This window comes from Bombus vancouverensis, unplaced genomic scaffold, assembly GCF_051014615.1.
Source record: "Bombus vancouverensis nearcticus unplaced genomic scaffold, iyBomVanc1_principal scaffold0040, whole genome shotgun sequence".
NCBI classification, from domain to species: Eukaryota; Metazoa; Arthropoda; class Insecta; order Hymenoptera; family Apidae; genus Bombus; species Bombus vancouverensis.
Window position 1 is genome coordinate 445,943 of NW_027468931.1, and position 22,716 is coordinate 468,658.

The 22,716-nt window shown below is 39.4% G+C and overlaps 1 protein-coding gene across 1 annotated transcript; it reads left to right on the plus strand.

Moving 5' to 3' along the window:
• Positions 1-10,387: 10,387 nt before the first annotated feature.
• LOC143304575 (venom serine protease Bi-VSP-like) lies at positions 10,388-15,596 on the plus strand. Its single transcript, XM_076627053.1, has 10 exons — positions 10,388-10,556; positions 10,628-10,782; positions 11,111-11,452; positions 11,575-12,607; positions 12,820-12,915; positions 12,992-13,270; positions 13,346-13,614; positions 13,698-13,794; positions 13,957-14,565; positions 14,710-15,596. Exons 2-3 carry the CDS (start codon positions 10,651-10,653, stop codon positions 11,264-11,266), a joined length of 288 nt encoding a protein of 95 aa, XP_076483168.1. The 5' UTR covers positions 10,388-10,556; positions 10,628-10,650; the 3' UTR covers positions 11,267-11,452; positions 11,575-12,607; positions 12,820-12,915; positions 12,992-13,270; positions 13,346-13,614; positions 13,698-13,794; positions 13,957-14,565; positions 14,710-15,596.
• Positions 15,597-22,716: the final 7,120 nt, after the last annotated feature.

The following is a 22,716-nucleotide window of genomic DNA, read 5'->3' on the forward strand; positions in this document are numbered from 1 at the left end:
TGAAATCTGACAAAATGATTCTTTATTTTGTCAAAAAAATCTTTACGTATTTTCCATTCCCATTCGTCGCTTTTTTCAGTGACGTGTTTATCGCTACGTCGAAACTCCGTCGGGTAGCAGTTAATTTCATTTAAAGTAGAAAACTATTCAGAAACGTGTATACGTTACACAGCAACAAACCAGTCACCCTGTTATTACCTCGTTCTCAACAGTTCAAATTTCAGGGACAACCGACTACTTAGTATCGACCCAGTACGTCATATTTACTCGCCAAAAGTATTGTAAACGAAAATTGTAACCAGACGTGCCGTTAGTAACTACCATTTTTCGCGAAACTTCTTTTTCATTTGGCGGAAATTTAAACAAACCCCGAAACACCGTGGCGTTTTGCAACTGTCTTTAATCCTTTAAGATGAAAAAGATTGACGCAAAATTTTGACGGGATGAAATTTCACGATATATTCAGGTGAAACGATGCGAAATTAGAGCGAAGCTTATAATGGGAATATAGTTTGCTTGTCTGTTGTCATAAAATGAGATATGCAGAATATATTAAAAAATAGAGTATATGTAATACGAAACTTTATATTATTCATGTTATTATAGACAAAATATCACAATATGTTCATATATTTAAATCTCCTCCGAAAAAGATTATTGTATGTAGAACACAGTTTAACTGTATTTTGAATTCTTGTTTATCAGATCACAATTGATAAGTTGATATTAGGATGATTATCCTCATTTGAAACAATTTTGTGACTGTTACTTGTCAATATACTTTATATCTTATGTACATTTTAAATATAGTACGCAAACTCGAAGTTGCAAGGAACATTAATAAAAATTCAATATTTCAATAACGCCTTTCATGATTATAATTAAATATTTTTTCAAAATGTCGCATCAGTGTTACATCTAGCACCCCCTCCCCCACACACAAAAGTTTACTAATTTATAATATATGTACTAGTAGATTGACAAGTTACGATTTACAGGTTATATAGAATTCTATTTTATGATTTTATAATTTTTCGTTAAATAGAATAATCAAATAACTTGCAATTAGTAAAATTTAATTTGTTTTATCGTCAAACTTGTGCAAGGGAACATATTAATGCTGGTAACTTTAGTGACTTGCAAAATTTCAATAGTGCAAGACAGGCCAGATATTCAATTGCAATTGGTTGCTATCCATATTTTCATCGGTCTTACAATAACCTTATGTTATCAATTATGAATTAAAAAATTAATGAAATCACAACTCACCCAAGGCCAATGGGTATGACTTCTTTTCGAAGATCGATTGAAACCTCGAGTTTGTTGTTTGAGATATTCAGTTACCACAAGACAAAAACACCACTCCATTACAGCCGACGTAAACAAAACATGACAGATTATTCCAATTCTCGGACAACAAACATAGGCTTACATACTTACTGTTTTAAAGTCACAGTCTGTCGTTGAACTTTCGCCAAGTAACTTGATACGTACATATACACGTCCCTCGAAATCAGTTTTCGACGAAAATACATACGTGACATGTTATGTTGCAACCGAACGTGAATTTCTCGCGGGAAATAGCCTGATATCGTTTATTTATGCGTCTCTCAAATACGAATTTTACTATACACTTCGTTTAAGGCACGCCATTTTGCAAAACGATTATCGAAAGATTACTGCTTACATCGAGATCAAGAATAGATTCGCAGGAAGCTGGATGCCGCGATTTCTTCCCGCGCTTTACTTTCTTCCGAAGTTGTGTGTTACGCCGGGCGACCCTCTGTCTGGCCCAGGTCACACACCGCGGGCCAGACGGACACCAGATGTCCGCTCTTCCGTACGGCGTACCCTCAATAGCCTTAAGTATCTTCCATAAATCTCAGGAATTTCCTAGTAGAGGTCCTTCAAACCAAACAAACGTCTGTTTCCGAAGAATTTCTAAAGACTCTTGTCTACCACGGCGTGACAAGGGAAAGTTAGTTTTTCTCACGTATGCTGCAACTTTCCTCCCACTAACCACTTTCTCTCGAGGGCGGTTAAGACCCTTCGTTTAACCAATTAACAACGAAGCCAATTCCCTCACTCTCCTAACTAAAATCGTCACCAACAAATCCGATGGTCCCGTGCGCTAGACACACCCATCCTTAGCTTTCCTCTGACACAGCATCGTCACTCAACTTCACTTCTTCTACATCGTTGGAAAAGTCAACTACTAAGTATACGCTAATGCCCAGCGGGGCAGTCTAAGCATAACGCGAGAGTCGGTCTCGGTATTGTCGAGCCTACATTTCCTCTCCTAAATATCTTATAGTGCTACGTCCACTAATACATTGAATCCAATTACAAGAGCCCTGCTCTAACGTACATATCTATCTTATCTTCGTGCGATAAGTGATTATCTCTCTATCTATGCTCATCAGTGTAATCTAAGTGTTGGAAATATATAATTTATAATTCTGTGAATCACAGTGTTATACAAACTCAATCACCCCTATTATCTCACCGGAAATCAGGGGATCGATCAAGTCGTGGTGTCGATTGTTATAATCGTAACGGGAATTTACGACTCCCGTTGACGTCGGAGGAGTCTCTCCTAGCGACTACGTCTCCCCGCGATTGGTCGAATAAACATTGTGATTGGTTGATTTCCTGCTGCCATATTCGGTTTCGCCGAGAATCGTGAACACGTACGCTGGAAGCAATGCGGGGTAATTATTTAATTTATTTCATAATATTATTTAACATATATCGTGAAAAGTTCTGAATATTCGGATTCTTCTGTTATCGTTTCATCGTATGTTAGCATTATCAGCTCTCGATATCGAATGGACAAACAGAATTTTTCTCATACAAAGTAAGTCACATTAAGTATATGTATATGTATAGTCGAAGCAATGCAATTAAAAATTTTTCCATTTTAATTGGAATTATTTATCACAGACATTTTACCGAGCATTCATTTTATAAATCTTATACATATATATATATGTCGGAGATGAAAGAACACCGGAGTCTGTAATTGAACAATTGTAGTTATTCAATCCGATTGTAATTGTTCGAGAGTTGTGATAATGAGCTTGGGATCGAGGCGATAGTCAGTCGCCGAACGTAGCCGCGGTCACGGGATGAACGCTTTGTCTAACAAAGGTATGGAGTAATTCTATAGCTCTCCTTAAAAGAAATATTCGTGGCGACACGCGACAGTAAACATTCCAACGGTTTCTGACCCGTGGCTCGCCACACGCAGACCCTATTCTTCGAGTAAGATGATTGCCAGATGTCGATGCGTCTCCGCAGTACATGTTCGGCTAGCTCGAGGGCCCGTTATAAACCTTAAGGTTTAGTCAACTAAAGTCCTTCAAACAGACAAACGGTCTTTGTCCCAACTACGGGAAGAAAGGGGAGACATATTTTTCAACGGGCGGCGTCTCCCACTAGCAACTTTCCCTCGAGGGCGGCTAGCATCTTTTTCTAACCACCGATATGGAGATTGACCAATTAGCAGCAACGTCAATTTCCCTTACTTTCTGAACGAAGGCTTTTCTCGACGAATCCGATGATCTCGTGTTTTTAGACACACCCCAGTATAGTTTTCCTCTGTGGAATCATCGGGACGGGACGCGCATTCTTTGACGCGCTCCCGTCGACTAAAGAGTAACGTCTTTACGCTCAGCAATTATTTTTACGAGTCAGACTTAGATTCAGCGAGAACGCCTATCTGTCATCCCGTTGACCGCGGATTCGTTATTGAACCTGAGATCACTGTTACTAGTGTCGCGGACGTCTCACCGCCGTGATAGATTGTCAAACCTGTGTTATTCATACCTGTGTCAATAAATCGTATCTTCGCTACACCGCAATGATGGCTACCTTCAATGAAGACTCCTCAAACACCGACAACCCTATCCCCACTGCTTCTCCGACATCAGAAGTGGGATCCGCACGGATTCAAGAGATGCAAGGGCGGATCAACGCCATGGAAGAGTTAATTCGGACACTGACGCAAAGGCCGAGTACGGAGACGACGAGTGTAGCGCTACCACGTTTCAACCCCGGGAACGCGGGCACCAGCCCAGCTTCGTGGTGCGCGGCTGTTAGTGCGGTTATGGACAAAGTGTCCCTACGAGACTACGAGTTATATATTGCTATAAGTCGTGCTTTAGAGGGTACCGCGGCAGAGTGGCTTACGCATGTCCCGGTCAACGGTCTTACTTGGACAAAGTTTAGGGAACTTTTTCTTGCTCGCTACGGAGGCACGGAGACGGCAACCTCGGTGCTAATTAGGGTGCTCGACGAATCACCACTGGAGGACGAAACCGCGGGGACTTTCGGAAATCGCCTCCACTCCCTTCTGTCGGCGAAATGGGGAAATCTATCCAATGTCGAGCTGATCAACGCCGTTATCCTTCTGCGACTGATCTGGTATGACCAGCGTTTCGAAAGAATAGCACTCGGGGACGATATTCGGACCCTAGAGCAATTCCAGAGGGAAATGAGAATCTTCTCTCACGCGAAGAAGAGGCCGGTACCTTCGCCAAATAATCCATCGGCGGAACCTGAAGCAAAACGACGCCACTTGTCGGCCCGCCTCCCGAGATGCCTTCACTGTGGCAAACCAGGACATAAACTCGCGGATTGTAGGACGAGGAAGCGTGACCAACAGCAGAGGAGTACACAACGCCAGGGAGGAAGGCGACCGGACGCATCGCCTCAGGTGGTTTGCTTTAAGTGTCAGGCGGAGGGCCATATCGCACCTGACTGTCCGCTACGACGGGACAAAAAGGCCAGCACCAAGAATGAACGTGTAGTCAACTGCTGCGCGGTGGAGTCCCCAGCTGGTACGCTAAGTCATCTGGTTGAGTCGTTCCCATTTTACTTCGATTCCGGAGCCGAGTGCTCATTAATTAGAGAGTCGGCTGCCTCGAAATTCTCCGGTAAGAGGACGACTGAGCTAGTAGTAATGCGAGGAATAGGAAACACCCGTGTTAAGAGTACGTCCCAGATCTTGTCCACGGTATGCATAAACGGTCTTACATTGGAGATAACCTTCCATGTTCTTGCCGATACTTATCTGAATTACGATATCATGGTTGGTCGCGAGATTTTAAGCCAGGGTTTCGACGTATACATTACACGAAATAGCGTCGATATTTGTAGAACAAAGGTGGTCAACACCTGTAGTAAAACCCCCGAAGACGAGATCGATATTAACGCGGCCGATACTGACGTGATCGGTAACGATAAAAGTCGGTTAATTTCTACTCTCAAAAAATTTAAGGATTCGTTTATTACGGGCTTCCCACGTGCCCGCGTAAGCACGGGCCAGTTAGAAATACGGTTAATCGATCCTAATGTCACCGTGCAAAGAAGTCCTTACAGACTTAGCGAAGAAGAGCGGAGGATAGTGCGTGAGAGAATAGACGAGTTAATCAAAGCAAAGATTGTAAGGCCTAGTAACTCACCGTTCGCGAGCCCTATACTACTCGTGAAGAAAAAGGACGGTTCGGATAGACTGTGTGTAGACTTTCGAGCATTGAATAAAAATACGGTCGCGGACCGGTATCCCCTACCCCTTATCGCGGATCAAATCGCGAGATTGCAGAAGGCGAGATACTTCATTAGCCTAGACATGGCCAGCGGGTTCCATCAAATCCCTATTCATCCCAATTCGACGGAATATACGGCGTTCGTTACACCCGACGGGCAATACGAGTACGTAACTATGCCTTTCGGATTGAAATATGCACCATCCGTTTTTCAGAGGGCCATTCTCAACGCCTTAGGCGACCTCGCGTATTCGTTCGTTGTTGTTTACTTGGACGACGTCCTAATTATTGCCGACTCAGTAGATCAAGCCCTAGAAAGGTTGAACACCGTATTAGATACCCTCGTGAAAGCCGGATTCTCCTTTAACTTTGCAAAATGTTCCTTTTTAAAGACATCGGTACTCTATTTGGGATATGTAATTCGTAACGGAGAAGTCCGTCCAAACCCGGGTAAAATACAAGCCTTGAGTTCTTTACCTGCACCGTCGACCGTCACACAACTCAGACAATTCATAGGTTTGGCCTCTTACTTCCGAAACTTCATTCCCAAATTCTCACAAGTAATGAAACCCCTGTACGCACTCACCTCGAGTAACAAGGATATACCTTGGACGGACCGGCACGAACAGATAAGACAAAAGGTAATTTCCGTCCTGACTGACGCGCCGGTGCTAATGATATTTGACCCCAATTACCCAATAGAACTACATACGGATGCTAGCTCGGAAGGATATGGGGCCATTTTAATGCACAGGGTTGAAGGTAAAAATCGAGTAGTGGAATATTACAGCAAAAGAACTAGCCCTGCGGAATCTAGGTATCATTCCTACGAATTGGAAACGTTAGCAGTTGTAAACGCCGTCAAGCACTTCCGTCATTACTTACACGGACGAGAATTTCTCGTTGTCACCGATTGCAACTCCCTGAAAGCATCCCGTAATAAGGTACACTTGAACGACAGGGTTTACAGGTGGTGGGCTTACCTGCAAACTTTTACCTTTGACATTATGTACCGGGAGGGTAAACGAATGACCCACGTAGATTTCTTTTCGCGAAATCCCGTAGACTTAGATCGCGGTACGTTCAGCAAAATTGCAGAGAAAGAAATTAACCTAACCGAAATCTCCGACGATTGGCTACTAGCGGAACAACGTCGCGACCCACAAATTTCGGAGATCGTCAATAAATTACAGAACGAAGAGCTCGCGGAAGACGTCGCGAATACGTATGAGTTACGGTCCGGCACTCTTCATCGTAGAATACAGAGAAAAGGTAGGACTCTCTGCCTGCCCATCGTGCCGAGGGGGTTTAGGTGGTCTGTTATTAACCATGTGCACCAGTCCATTATGCACTTAGGTTGGGATAAAACGCTTGAGAAACTGTACGAGTATTATTGGTTCGAAGGAATGGCGAAGTATGTTCGCAAATTCGTAGAGAACTGTCATGCTTGTCGAGTTTCAAAGGCAAGTTCGGGTCGAGTACAAGCCGAATTACACCCCATACCTAAGACCAGCATACCTTGGCACACGGTTCATATGGACATAACGGGCAAACTAAGCGGTAAGAACGATTCGAAGGAATACGTCATTGTGTTGGTCGACGCCTTCACCAAGTTCGTATACTTGCATCATACCCGTAAGATAGATTCCATTAACACCATTAAAGCGCTTAAGTCCGCTATATTTTTGTTCGGCAGTCCCTGCCGGATAATAGCGGATCAGGGAAGATGTTTTACGGGCAAAGAATTTCGAGACTTTTGTCAAGATAAATACATTAAACTCCATTTAATTGCGACCGGAGCTAGTAGGGTCAACGGACAGGCAGAGCGTGTTATGAGTACGCTAAAAAACATGTTCACAACAATAGAAACCACTGGGCGGTCCTGGCAGGACGCGATCGGGGAAATACAACTGGCCTTAAATTGTACCACCAACCGCGTGACTAAGTCAAGCCCGTTGGAACTACTAATCGGTAGAACAGCGAGACCCTACGGCTTATCCCTACCCGACAATATCGAAGAAAGAGAAGTAAATATCTCCCATGTAAGACAGCAGGCGATAAAGAATATAGAAGCAAGCGCCAAATACGATAAAGATAAGTTCGATGAAAACAAAGCTAAAATAACTAGGTTCAACCTTGACGATTTCGTGTTACGCAAAAACGAGGAAAGGAACCAGACGAAGTTAGATCCGAAATTCAGGGGTCCGTTCGAGATAGCAGAGATTTTGGAAGGAGATAGGTATACCTTAAAAACTCTAGACGGAAAACGATCATATAAGGACAGACATGACAGACTGAGAAAGATGCCGGAAGGCTGCGTCCCTGCTGAGTTGGACGTCTGCGGTGATGACGACGACGGTGATAATATCGATGCAAGTACACCGACCTCAGAGGATCACTAACACTGCGTTGTAGTTGTAGTATATATCCACAGTGACGTTTTGCACATACGCAATATATCCACTGTGATGTCTCGTATATCTGTAATATATCCACAGTGACGTTTTGCACAAACGCAATATATCCACTGTGATGTCTCATGTATCTGTAATATATCCACAGTGACGTTTTGCACATACGCAATATATCCACTGTGATGTCTCATGTATCTGTAATATATCCACAGTGACGTTTTGCACATACGCAATATATCCACTGTGATGTCTCATATATCTGTAATATATCCACAGTGACGTTTTGCACATACGCAATATATCCACTGTGATGTCTCATACATCTGTAATATATCCACAGTGACGGTTTGCACATACGCAATATATCCACTGTGATGCCTCATACATCTGTAACATACCCACAGTGATACACCCAACGCAGTAACATGATCCAACAAACTGAGACTCTTCGGTGTACGAAATCGAAATGATCTGCCGTGTCATTACGGTCTGACTGGTAACTCACAGAACGCAACTAGCTCTTTAAACACAAATTATAGCGCTACTAATTCGAGCCCTCTTTCATTTCCTTGCATGTCAAACCTCCGAACAAAACCTCGTTGTTGAAATGGACCCTTGACTTTCTTGGACACTTAGTTAAATTGTAAATAATGTCAGTTGCATCGAAGCTAATGTAAGAAAACACGATATTTTAGCCACACACGAGGACGTGTGATAGTCAGGATGGCCGTGTCGGAGATGAAAGGACACCGGAACCTTCGGATAGCCCCGCAACATTGCAATCTAAACTCTACTATAACTGTAACTAAACTATTGTAGTTATTCAATCCGATTGTAATTGTTCGAGATTAGTGACGGTGAGCTTTGGCTCGAGGCGACAGTCTGTCGCCCAACGTAGCCGCGGTCAAGGGATGAACGCTTTGCCCAACAAACATATGGAATAATTCTATAGCTCTCCTTAAAAGAAATATTCGTGGCGACACGTGACAGTAAACATTCCAACGGTTTCTGTCCCGTGGCTCGCCACACGCAGACCCTATTCTTCGAGTAAGATGATTACCAGATGTCGATGCGTCTCCGCAGTACATGTTCGGCTAGCCCGAGGGCCCGTAATAAATCTTAAGGTTTAGTTAACTAAAGTCCTTCAAACAGACAAACAGTCTTTGTCCCAACTACGGGAAGATAGGGGAGACATATTTTTCAACGAACGGCGTCTCCCACTAGCAACTTTCCCTCGAGGGCGGCTAGCATCTTTTTCTAACCACCGATATGGAGATTGACCAATTAGCAGCAACGTCAATTTCCCTTACTTCCTAAACGAAGGCTTTCCTCGACGAATCCGATGATCTTGTGTCCTTAGACACACCCCAGTATAGTTTTCCTCAGTGGAATCATCGGGACGGGACGCGCATTCTTTGACGCGCTCCCGTCGACTAAAGAGTAACGTCTTTACGCTCAGCAATTATCGTTTACGAGTCAGACTTAGATTCAGCGAGAACGCCTATCTGTCATCCCGTTGACCGCGGATTCGTTATTGAACCTGAGATCACTGTCACTAGTGTCGCGGACGTCTCACCGCCGTGATAGATTGTCAAACCTGTGTTATTCATACCTGTGTCAATAAATCGTATCTTCGCTACACCGCAACGATGGCTACCTTCAATGAAGACTCTTCAAACACCGACGACCCTATCCCCACTGCTTCTCCGACATATATATATATATATATATCTTCATTAGCGATTCATTAATGTGCTTACGTGATCGAGATTTCAGAGACATTCCATCGAACCGACTCTCCAAATGGCAGCATATCCAACAGCTTAAACAACATTTTTGGAACCGCTGGCATAAGGAGTATTTGAACGAGCTAACCAACCGCAATAAATGGAGCAAGGGTGGACACAGCATCCAAAAGGGCACAATCGTCATCCTCAGAGAGGACAACGTTCCCTCCATGCATTGGCCTCTGGGCCGAGTTATCAAGGTTCATCCAGGCGCCGATGGTGTCATCCGGACAGCTACAGTTCAGAAGGCAAAGAGCATTTTGGATCGGGGCGTCAAAAGGTTTGTCCCACTGCCAATTCAACCCGATCTCGAGAAACCCGAACAACTAGCCACCGAGACGAAATAAGATGGGAACTTCAACCACACCTCCCTAGTTTGATCGGTACCCTCTCAACGGGGTTAGGTTTGTTTTGACCGCAGCACATTGTGCACATATGGATGGAATAGAAAACATACACAATCATAATATTGCCATTCTTAGATTGGTGGAGGAGGTGCCATTTTCGAGTAACTCCTCAAATATATATATATATATATATATATATATATATATATATATATATATATATATGCTATTGAGTATTACTGAAGTATCATATCCTGAAATTTGTTACTGTACACATATATTGTGTCATAAAGCGTGTACAATTCTTTCTCATACTTTTGGTCATTCGTTTCCTGCATTTTCATTTATTTTTTTATTTTTCAGGGTACGTATATCCCATTTGTACAAAAGAGCCCCTACGAAAGAGCAACTTCGTCGGCTATAACCCCCTTGTTGCTGGATGGGGAGCATTAAGATATAGTAAGTGATATCAATTTTATAATAAAATTAAACAGTTCCAGTCTTAAATATCTTTCTTATTTTCTTCGTAGGACGACCACGACGTAATGCATTAATGGAAGTACAAATGCCAGCGATTAAGAACGCCGAATGCAAAATAGCTTATTCCAAATTTCCTAATGCACCTGATATCACTGATGGTATAATATGCGCCGAACATGCTCAGGGTGGAGAGGATTCTTGTACGGTAATTAAGTTACAGAGTTACTACAAACTATACGGTATCTGAAGACACGTCAATTCGAATTAACATCAAATCGACGTCTTAAACATTAGAAATAATAGATAAACACAATTTAATAGTTTTGCCCACTTCTCACACCTCATTATGGTATTTAATCTAATTTCCTTCTAATCTTAGTTTTGCTCAAAATACATATAACATGTACATTATAAATTGGAGTATTTCTATACACAAATCAATAGAAGATTATTACTGTATATAAGTATAATTTCAATACAATTCGATCGATATATTTCAGTATCTTTGATTAAAAATTTAACGATCCTTTCAGGCTGACCGCGGCGGACCACTGCTGATACAACATGAATTAACCTCGTATTTAATAGGTATTGTGTCTTACGCTTATAAGTGCGGCACAGCTGGCTATCCCAGCGTTTACACTAGGGTCACATCGTACCTTGACTTCATTCTCCAAGCGATGCAATAATATGATATTACTGTTCCATAAATATCATTGTGTAAAAAACGTAAAGTTGGATTTTCTTATTGTGGAGATAAGAAACAGCTCAAATTTACATTGTTTTGTACGTTACAAATTATAGGCTTAAAATGTACGAAATGTAACTTTGAAACGACACTAATTTTTTACGCACGATAAACCTCCACGACTTAGGTATGTAAAGATGATAAACGTATATTAATTCTATTATTTTGATAATAATAAACCAACTTTCTGAGAAGTTCTGTAAATTTCGTTTCTGTTGTATCAAGAAAATAATGGAATATTCCACTTAGATCGTATACTTCTTGCATGTACATACAAAATTTTCCGGCTAATCTAAAACACTTCATAAGATAGAGAGCTTCTGGAGATTCGGACACAGAGAGTGCATAAAATACAAGATAAGTCTCGTGTCTTTCAAAATTATTTTTTATTCGCTAAAAACGTCCTGTGTACTCATGCAATCACATGCAACCTCGAAATTTCGCTTATTTTTTATCACTTTCCAATTCAATACACTGTTTCTGCATTTTTGACTATATGTAAGAGAAATTTCCATTCAGCCAAAGGTGTACTTACAGATTATAGATTCCTATACGACTCTCGGTAAAAATTTATCCGCACTCCAGATAGTTAAAACTTCTGTCGACCGTACTGATCCATCTGCACTCTTCGTATGACGTCAATATCTGTTCAGTGCTGCTGCGTAGGTTTCATTGTGTTACGTCAATTCGTTTGTGACCGTTGCGCGAGTAATGGCGCTTTGCAATGGCGATTTGCAGGAAAACAGTGCAGGATGCTGTGATTCGTTTCTTGTGGTCGGAGGTTATGTTTGATGCCTATATTTATCAAAGATTTAATGCACATTATGGAGAAAGTGTTTTGTCACGAAGTGTGTTTGAATGGGCACAAAAGTTCAAAGAAGATCGCACAAGTGTTATGAAAAAACAGCTGGACGCCCGTCCACATCCACGATGACAACATCGAACGTGCTCATGAACTTATGCTCTATGGAATAGACGAGTGACACTGGATAATGTGGCAAATCATTTGCAAATCAGCCACGGCTCTGCTTATGCAATAGTGCACGACAGATTTGGGTTTTAAAAAGTTTGTGCGAGATGGATGCCGAGAAAGCTGATGAAAAGGTGAAGACGACGATGCATTCGTGGTTCGCAGCTCAGCCCAAAACATTTTTTAACGAGAAAATACGAAGGTCCTTCAGCAAATGGACAAAGTGTATACAGAAATTGAGTGATTATGTCAAAAAATGATGTATGTCTTTTTTGACAATTGCTTAAAATAAATTCTACACCGACAGAGCGGGTAACTTTTTACTCACCCTCGTAAGACACTTAAATTTCCAATCTATTATGATGAATAAAAGAGCTTATACTATTAAATCTAATTGTATTTTGTTGCATGAGGGTACACGTGTATGTGATGTACATTACCTTTATATCCCCTTGAACGCTTCAATATTGCGCATATATACTATATTTTGTACAGCTTCTATAAAATTTTGTATGTTTGTTTAGGCTGTTAATCTAGTTAATGGAGTACAAAGAAGTGGCACAATGATGTGGGCTGATGACATTTATAATTATCAAGGAATCACCCCTACATTCGCTCAGGTATATATCGTTGACTATAATGTATTTAACATATATGATTGTTAGAATATTAATAATTAATTTTTAATTCTATCAGAATTTTAATGAAACTGTCCCTTGGGAAGGAAGAACTGATACCTTGATATCACGGTTTGTACATCCTATATATACGACAAATTTTAGAACATTATATAACGAAGAACCAGATCGCCGTGGCCATGTGATGTGAATAAAAGGACTTGAATTTGATGATATTTTTATAATGTTAGATAACATAACTAAGTATCTTCACAGTAAGATAGGATGACATGGTTTACATGATCTTAATGTTGTTCACTTGAGTGATGATATTATAAGGAAAAGTGTAATATCACAGGTAGGATGATTCATAATTTAGAACTACTAACTCATGTATGTATTAAAAATTAAAGAAATATATTAAATTTTATAGGATATTTATGTTTAGTAACCAGTAATTCAGAGATTGGTATTCATGGTTACTATAACGAGGCTGTAGAAACGCACCCTTTCTTCTTTGCAAATGGTCCTGTATTTATGTCTAAGCCGAAACTGGAACCTCTGAATAATTTAGATTTATTCTTGTTATTTTCTAAAATACTTATCTACAGTATACCATAAGGAATGATACCGTATCGCAGCTAATCAAGTGCCTTAAGAAACATCAACAGGATATCACAGTAATCCCTTATCGACTGATATGTAAGTAAAAGTTATGTGTCATTGTTATACACAGTTATGTGTTAGTGTTATACACAGTTATTTATCATTTTCTATTAATTCAGTTGTAGCCACTACAATATCTATGACACTGGTAGTAATTATGAGAACAATAATGATGTTCTATAAGAGGAAATGATGATTAGGAACAAAAACTTACAGGTAAGTCAAAGTATATGTTATTTGCCATTTGAAAAGAAAGTTACTAACTTAGAATTTTTTGATAAATAATAATTGTGCAAAATATATTGGATTTCAAATTTGTCAAAAATTGAAATTTAAGAAGCATTGTAATAATATAACATTAATATTTTGATTTTTCAGGAGATGTCATGCGGTGGATGGATAATATGTAAAAAATATTAAGCAGTATATGAATTTTCATATTGCGTAGAGATAACAAAATGAATTTTAAAAAATGTCGACATGGTAATAAGAAATAGCATCATGACAAAGAATATATAAAGACAGTTTCATTTTTTATAAATAAAAATTTGTTGTTCCAGATTTTGAAATATAGTGAAACGTTTAATTAGTATCTTAATATCTTTAAATAATTATTATTTTAGAATCAATTGTAATTGTATCATACGTACTTTTGAATTCGTGCAAGAACATATGTAATTTTGAAGTAGTTATTATTAGGAAATTGTTAGACGCGAACAGTATGCGAAAAGTTAGTATGCAGTGTAATAATTATCAATCAAAACACAAGAATTAAATTCTTGAGGAAAAAATTTCCGGAATTTCTTATTTACACGATTATAAAGAAATCCATAATAAAAAGGAGTTGCTTTCTAATACTTCTCTTCCTTGTAATGCCTATGTTAATGATAACGAGGTTCGACTTTTTGTTTTTAAAGGGATACTGGAAAATTTGAAAGTACAGTACCATTGGGAAGAAAATCACGATATTGAAAACGATATTTGCAAGTAAATTTCCAAAAAATCTGTTTTCAAATTTTCGCTTTCTATTTCACATTAAAAGAAAGGGCTGCCTTCTTTCTCTGCAAGACAAAACAAACATTCTGAATCTCGTATCAATGAATGATGTCAATAAGTTATTTTTCTTTTCAGATTGAACAATATTCCAGATTTATTCATAATTTCATACTACGCGAAGAATAGACTTTCATAGGTATACAAAGGAAATATTAAGTATAGGAAAACTCTTTTTCGTTGTAGGTGACATATGCTTCACGGTTGAACACATGTATTTTTGAACACATATAAATGAAAAAGTACTCTTATGGAGAAAAAGAATTGATACCTTCGATTGACATTAGATAATGTATATAAACTTATGAACAATCACTATCGGTTTGTATTTTAGGTGCACACGCAGATTTGTTGGAGTTCTTATAAAATGTACATCCTGTACGAACGTTTTATTCTTCCAAATTTTACGATACTATGTCTCATATAATAACTATATGGATTAAACGTAATATAAATGATCCGAAAATAGACTCGAACGACATTAATTGTCTTTCTATTTATACCAATATCGAAAATACAAGTAAAGCCGGAGCAATAGTATGCAAGAATGGACTATTCATTATTTTAAACCAAATCATAGCATATTCAGAATGCACAGTATTATCATGAAATGTAAATGAATCAGTTGTAAACGAACGATTTTACTGTAAAATCGTTGCCTCCTTTTTTTCATCTGAAATATAGCAGCAATGAGTACATTCTTTTAATATATAATAAAACGAGATATCTTTATAAAGTTACATATGTCATCACTGGTAACTGTTATCTCGTATGACACCAAATATACCGTTAGTATGGAATGATATTTTTATGAAGATATACTTTAATGATAGATTTTATGAATGAAACGTTATATAAGAAAAATTATCTCTTGTCATTCTATGAAGTGTAGTAGCTAACGAAGATTAATTTTACGAAGTATTGGAGCAAAAGAGAATTAAAAAATTAAAAAGATCTAAATAAGATTGTTCGTGTGGCTTAATTATCTCAATTCTGGTACACCACTTGTTACATTCTAACTAATTAGCGCTAAACAATAACTTGCAAATATTAAAGATATTAACACCTTAATATTAACACCTAAAGGTTTTCAGGAAATTTTATAATATTTGATTATTGTATATCTAGTCATTGATTGATAAAATTTCTTGTATAAGCATAGATCGAGGTTGACGTCATACGCAGATTGCATATCATTGACAGGTATCGTTTTAATTTATTTTATGGCTAGAATCATTTGAATATTATACGAATAATTATTTCCATTCGAACGATTAATAGATCACGTACCTATAAAAGATATATTATGAAAAAGACGTGACGAAACAAAAAAATATTGGAAATTCCGTTGTCTGTTGATTTTTATTTCCATGTAATTACATATGAAATGGGTAATTCATTAACATCTCCTCGAATCGAATATAATTCGTTACACTTCACAACGATTCAAATAATGGACGGGAAATATATAATAAGTTTCCTGTCCTTGCGTTAAAATAGTACTGTACAAATCAGATGATACAGGAAATACCCAAAAAACCCAATTACATCCACATTGCATGACAGCACACTTGCAATGGATTTTTGTGATTTCAATGTCACAGACAATGACACAACTAATCAGAACACGTTCGAGGCTATAGACATTGAAATTACCGCGTGTTTAATACGTTTAAAGCATAAATCTAAATTTCACGCGATTATTTCTTTGTACATTGTGAAACTCTTAAATTATCTTAATCGAATAAATAATCCTAATGTAATAAAACATCTTGAAATAGACCTAAATATCTGAAACAGAAACTCGAAGGATAAGAAATCCTAAAAGGTACTAATCCTAAAATAACAAACTCCTAAATAATAAACAAGTGATAAAACCTGTTATAAACAATAAACCTTACCTGGAATAATCAAATCCTAACTAATCGAAAATAAAATAAGGCAAGCAATTCTTAATCTTTCAAGTAATTTTTCCGAAAACACAGAAAGATAGAGAAATTAAAAAGACGCAGCACAAATTGCAGCACAATGAAAGTTTCAGAGCGATGAATACGATCGTATTAAACTAAATAATTTTCAAAAGTGAAATTACACTGAAACGTATATCGATGATATTTGTCATTTCTACGATCTGTTTCGCTTGATCGTGCTTCTTTTCTGATGTAAATTCAATTTATAATACGAACTAAGTTTTCTTTATTATTATTAGTCCTGCGTCTTTTTAATTCGTCACTTCTTTTATTTCAGAACAATGACGGGCTCCAAGATGCTGTTCGGATGTTTGGCGTTATGCATCCATTAGTTCACGTTTGTACTTCGAGTAGTACAGCTCAAGGTTTGTACTTCGAGTTGTCTTTTTCCATGCACTTCAAATTCCAATACGATCTGGTCACGTGGCCTTCGTACAATTTCGAAATTTTACCTGTTTGGTAATCGTCAATGAAAAAAGAAGTTATGCGTGACCTCAACACATTGAAACAATTTTTATGATTTTTTATTTGCCGGTTGGTCAGCAAGTTAATGGAAAAATTTCACTTAACTATTCGCGTTAATTTCTTCGGTTTAACTTTTGGGAAATGCTTCGTTAGCTTCGGGAATATTCCAACGATTCGTTTTACGTACAAAATAAGCATGATAAATATTACATCACGGTAATGTAATATCGGAATATATTAAAGGTGTAATTTTGTCCGATTAATTATAATTTATTAATAATGGATTGAAAATACAGATATTAGTTAGACAGAGAAACGATGTTTGATTAACAGGAAAACTAAATGCAACGCTCGTATTTACAACAAATAACTTGACAACTATTTGGTAACTAACTCTCTCTCTCTCTCACTCTCTCTCACTAGCAACTCTAACACTCGACAACACTCGCAACTCAATTCTAACGACTCTATGCTTCGACGTCTCGATCAACTCTGATTCTTGCAACACGCACACTTTTCGATTCGCCTTGGATAGCGAAACCGTCTTTCTTCTAACGTTGTCTATTGTTTCCCTCATACCTATGTAAGAACTACCAACTACGTGCCTTTAGTCACGTAGGCACTCTTAAATGTAAACGAACCACAGAAACACGACGTACACGGTTTTTCTATTTTCAGCCGATCTCCAAGCAAAGCTATTCTACGATATCACAATCGGCCTTTCCTGACAATCACATCTGCCCTCAGATGTGCTCATCATCGCCGCTCGCACTTACATCACTATCGTCAGCATTCCACCATTTCATGTGATCGGCTGCCGTGGAAGTTGTACGTGGCCCTTCGTGCTCCCCCTCTCGCTGCACTATGTATCGGTCATTTCGCAGGACTTTTATCACCCGATACGGTCCAAGAAACTTCGGATGCAGCTTTAGCCCGGGACCCCTCTGCATCCTCTCGATTGCCACTAGATCTCCCGTCCTGTATGCTGTCGCCTTCTTGCGTCTCCTGTTATACGCCCGCTTGTTTCGGATTTGGATCTCCTCAATCCGTCTCTTTGCGTCCGCACGCAGCTGATCTCGTTCCTCTTGGAACACCGCGGCCTGTTCGTCCTCGATGCTACTGCTCCTCTTTCGCTCTTCCTCTATCTTCCTCTCCGTTGTTTGTTTACCCATTTCACTCTTGTCAGGGGCTTTGATCGTCGTGGCAGCATCGTGACATTTTCGTAGGCTCGGTTCGTACATGGAAGACGTTAACAACTTACCATCTACCGAGACTATGATCTCTTCTTTTTCGAAGGTCTTCACGTTCATCGTGTCCTCGACAATCCCATCGTCGTCCTCGTCATCCACATCCTCTGTATATCGAATCTTCGTATCGATATTATTGGAGGGATTCCGCGCGTGCGACTTCCCTTGTCTTTTCGTTCGCCTTGCATTCACTCTCTTCGAGTCTATCCGAAAACTTGAAACAACCCTCACACCCGCAACGCTATCCTTCTCAGTAAATTCGCAAATATCATCAACAACATCCTGTTGCTGTTGTTTAGCCAGATTCTTCCTCCTCGTGATGTTCGCTAAGTCCTCCTGCTGGCCGCAAGAATCCGACGAGGACACCATCTCGTGGTCCACTTTACCAATCACCACGTGTCTTGCCACTATTCTCCGTTCCTCCGACACTTGCTGCACAGCTGCCCGATACTTCTTCAAAACTTCTGCTAACTCTTCTTTATTTTCTTCCAATTGCGACAGTAGCTCAGTTCGTTCGCGACTAGCTACATTAACACGATCTTCTGCTTCGGAACGTTGCCGCAGTACTTCCTGCAACGAAGCCCGCGTCTCATTCGGTTCTTGCTCCAGTGCCTGTTTCGCTTTAACTGCAACTGCTCTAGCGCATTCTGCATCTTCTAACTGGTTCTTCAGCTGTCGTAAAGCTGCTTTACCCGTCGAGTCACCTTTCGATCTCTCCAGCATCGTTTGAGCGTCTCTTAGCAATGCTTTGGTTCTCTTCAAATCTCTTTTTAGCCTATGTTGCATGTCCTTAACGTGTGACAAATCTATCTCACTCGCCTGTGTCTCTACATCTATCTTGAGGACTTCCGGACACTCATCGGGATTTTCGTCCTTTATTCTACTAATAAAAGATTCTCCCCCTTTTATACTTATTTCAACAGTGTCCAAAAAGTCTGCGCCAATAATAAGCGAATGTTGCATCACTGTGTCTGGAACTACGTGTATGGTTATACAGTACGACTCATTGTCTATAATAATGTTCGTCGAAAATTTCCCGAGCGTAAAATTCCTTTCGGAACCGACACCGCCAAATCCAACGATTTCCCGACTTAATCTGGGCGCTCCGATTTTCACATGCTGATCTGCTCGCATTAGAGTCAGCTCACTACCGGTGTCTATCAACGCGCTCAATTCGAAATTTTCCATCTTAACATCCTTACCACGCCTTGTTTGTAACGACCGAAACACGCTGTAAACTTTTTTTGAGGGCTCACCCAGTGCCTTGTCGCATTTTGATGCGATGTGTCCGTACTCCCTACATTTGAAGCATTTAGGTCCTCTCGACTTGCTCGGACACTCCGCACACACGTGCTCCGCATCACCGCAATTGTAGCATCGCGCCTTCCTCGCATCTCCAGATCGACCGGGTTCCTTGTTCCTCTCGGTTTCGGACAGCTTCGCCACCGGCTTTACCCTGCTACTCTTCGGCTCCTCAAATTTCGTCCTCATCTCCATATCTCTTTTTATCGCTTCGTAGCGCCTGAAACGCTCTTTTAATTGCTCGATATTCCTGGCTCCGTATAGCACAGTCTTGTTCGCGACCTCGTCGGGAATGCCTTGAATAATGTAGTCTATCAAGGATTGCGTATCAACCCTTCCTTGTTTTGCAATCCCGCACATGTGATACATATATTGTTGCAGACTCTCATCTGCTTTCTTCTTTCTATGGGATAACTCGCCATGTATCTGTTGGTCGCTTACTACATTTTCAAATTCATTCCTCAACGCCCTTTTTAGCTTTGCCCAGAACTTCGCGCATCGCTCTTGTCGTACGAAGGTCTGAGCGGAGCCTGCGAGTAATTTCTTAGCATAGGCCACCATGTGGGCGTCTGACCAACCCCACACTTCTGCCATTTCCTCGAAGTCTTCCACCCACTGATTTACACTCAGCAGATCATCCACGCTGAATTTCTCTAATGAGTCTTCCACGTCTTTAAGACTCAACATCGAACCGACGCATATACTTCTGCTGATACTCATCGCGGTCCTGATACACCGCTCGCGTGCCTCTCCTGTATTCTCGCGCGCCTTGTTTATCGTCCTCGCCTTCACTTTCGTCGGAGCTCTCTTCTTCCGACGATACATCGTCTCCTTCTAGGGCCGCCTGTAGCCGCGCACTCTTCCCGTTACCTTCAACCCCAAGCTAACGAGACGCGCTCTCAGCTCTTTCGTCCTCAGCTTCTCGAGGTCTTCCTCTCCCTCTTGACTGCGTTCGGCTCTCTGCTTGCTTCTTAGATCTCGCTGGTTTGTTGGTTCTTCGCCACGCTTCGAATCCTTAGGAGTAGATCGACCAGGTTTGCACGCTCTGTTCAACCTGGCAACCAGCACTGATCTCGCACCGGATATAGGCAGATTCATCTGTGCGAGCTTACTCCTCAGCTCCTCCAGCGTCAAATCCTCTTCACCCGACAATCGTTCGTCTTCAACGTTTGCCATTTTATTCTATTCTTTTCTACTCCCGCACAAATAGCTCCGTTAAATCGTATCGTTTCTCTGTCTTATTCAATCCCGGACGAGCCCCCATTTGTAATATCGGAATATATTAATAATGGATTGAAAATACAGATATTAGTTAGACAGAGAAACGATGTTTGATTAACAGGAAAACTAAATGCAACGCTCGTATTTACAACAAATAACTTGACAACTATTTGGTAACTAACTCTCTCTCTCTCTCTCTCTCTCTCTCACTAGCAACTCTAACACTCGACAACACTCGCAACTCAATTCTAACGACTCTATGCTTCGACGTCTCGATCAACTCTGATTCTCGCAACACGCACACTTTTCGATTCGCCTTGGATAGCGAAACCGTCCTTCTTCTAACGCGTTTTTAAAACGCGATGGCGCTATCACTTTCTACAAGCGTTGTCTTTACATTTCCGATGGTCACGGGCACATACGACTGCCAGATATACAATGTATTATAAGAGTATCATTACCATACTTTTCATGAAAAGAGCAATTTTTCTTGATAACTATATTCTGTAACATAGATTGAAGTCGCTGATTTGATCCCTCTGATATCGTTGTCTTATGAGAGTCTCGCCTGGTCTTGATTGGTTCTGTTGACTCTTATCGTTGTGAAAAATCGATTCGTTGTGTACCTTTTTTGTATAGAGAATTATTTTGTGGTAGAATATAATGTTGTAATATTTGTGGTCTTTACTTTACTAATTTTGTCACTGAGCCGCTCTTTGGTTCGTTGAGCGATTCATATTCCGCATATATTCCGTACTTGCTTCGCTTGGTACTTTTATAATTTTCGCAGTTACAATAAAAAATTTAATTCTCAACAGATTAAAGATTTAACCTCTTGCTTTATAGTGTACAATAATTTTTTTTTTTTTTTTTTTGTATAGGTTATGTGATCCATAGTTTGAGTAAGTAGTACATATATATATTTACGTGACAAGCTTTCATTTCAATCTATATTTAAGATTAATATTTTATCAGTTTCTGTTCGTAACAACATCGAAGTAGTCCATAAATTTGAAGAGTATAATTAAGGAAGTTATGAAGCAAGAGGTTAAGAACAAATTCTGAAAGAGGTTATGTACAACTCAGTAGTACTGCTTTACATTACTTTGCGAATTACTTTTCAAGCATAAAAATAGTTTAACAGCCACTTATAGTTACTTCCTTACCATTACATTCATTAAATTCGTTTGATTTTGTAAACAAAATAACCACGCTGACCAGTCTCTCATTTAAAATAGAATTATTTTGTCATATATCCAACAGTTTACTTTCTCTTCGTAAATATTATTAATAATTTTATCAATTTCGTATACTTCCATCCTTCGTATAAGTGACAATGAATCAGAAGAGTTTCATAGCAATATTGAACAACATACAGTCAACTACAACACCATTAGATACATCCACCATACAGTCAACTACAACACCATTAGATAACAGCAATACAATAGATTATAATTTTCTACGTGTCATTGATTCATCATCATCATTTTCCATTTTTTTAGCATATGTAAAAACCATCCAATTTAAAATGTTTAAATAACAATAGCCTATACAATATAATTTTATGTAAAAAAATTGATTATACCGTGCTTTAAAACCGTGCTTTAAAATCGATATTCGCTGAAACAATACATCGCTCTGCGCTTCCAATTTGTTTTCGCACGAAGAATCAGTCCACTCATTGTTACCGTCACCATCTCTACCGTAATCTATATTACTCGAATAAATTCTATATCTTGATTGGAAAATCACATATTTTAACGAACTTCCTTATTTTTTGTTTTTTATGACTTTAATTGGCAATTTCCATAATGTTCTATAACTTGACAATAGACTGATAATATTTCAGGATATATATATACATACATCATGTTTTT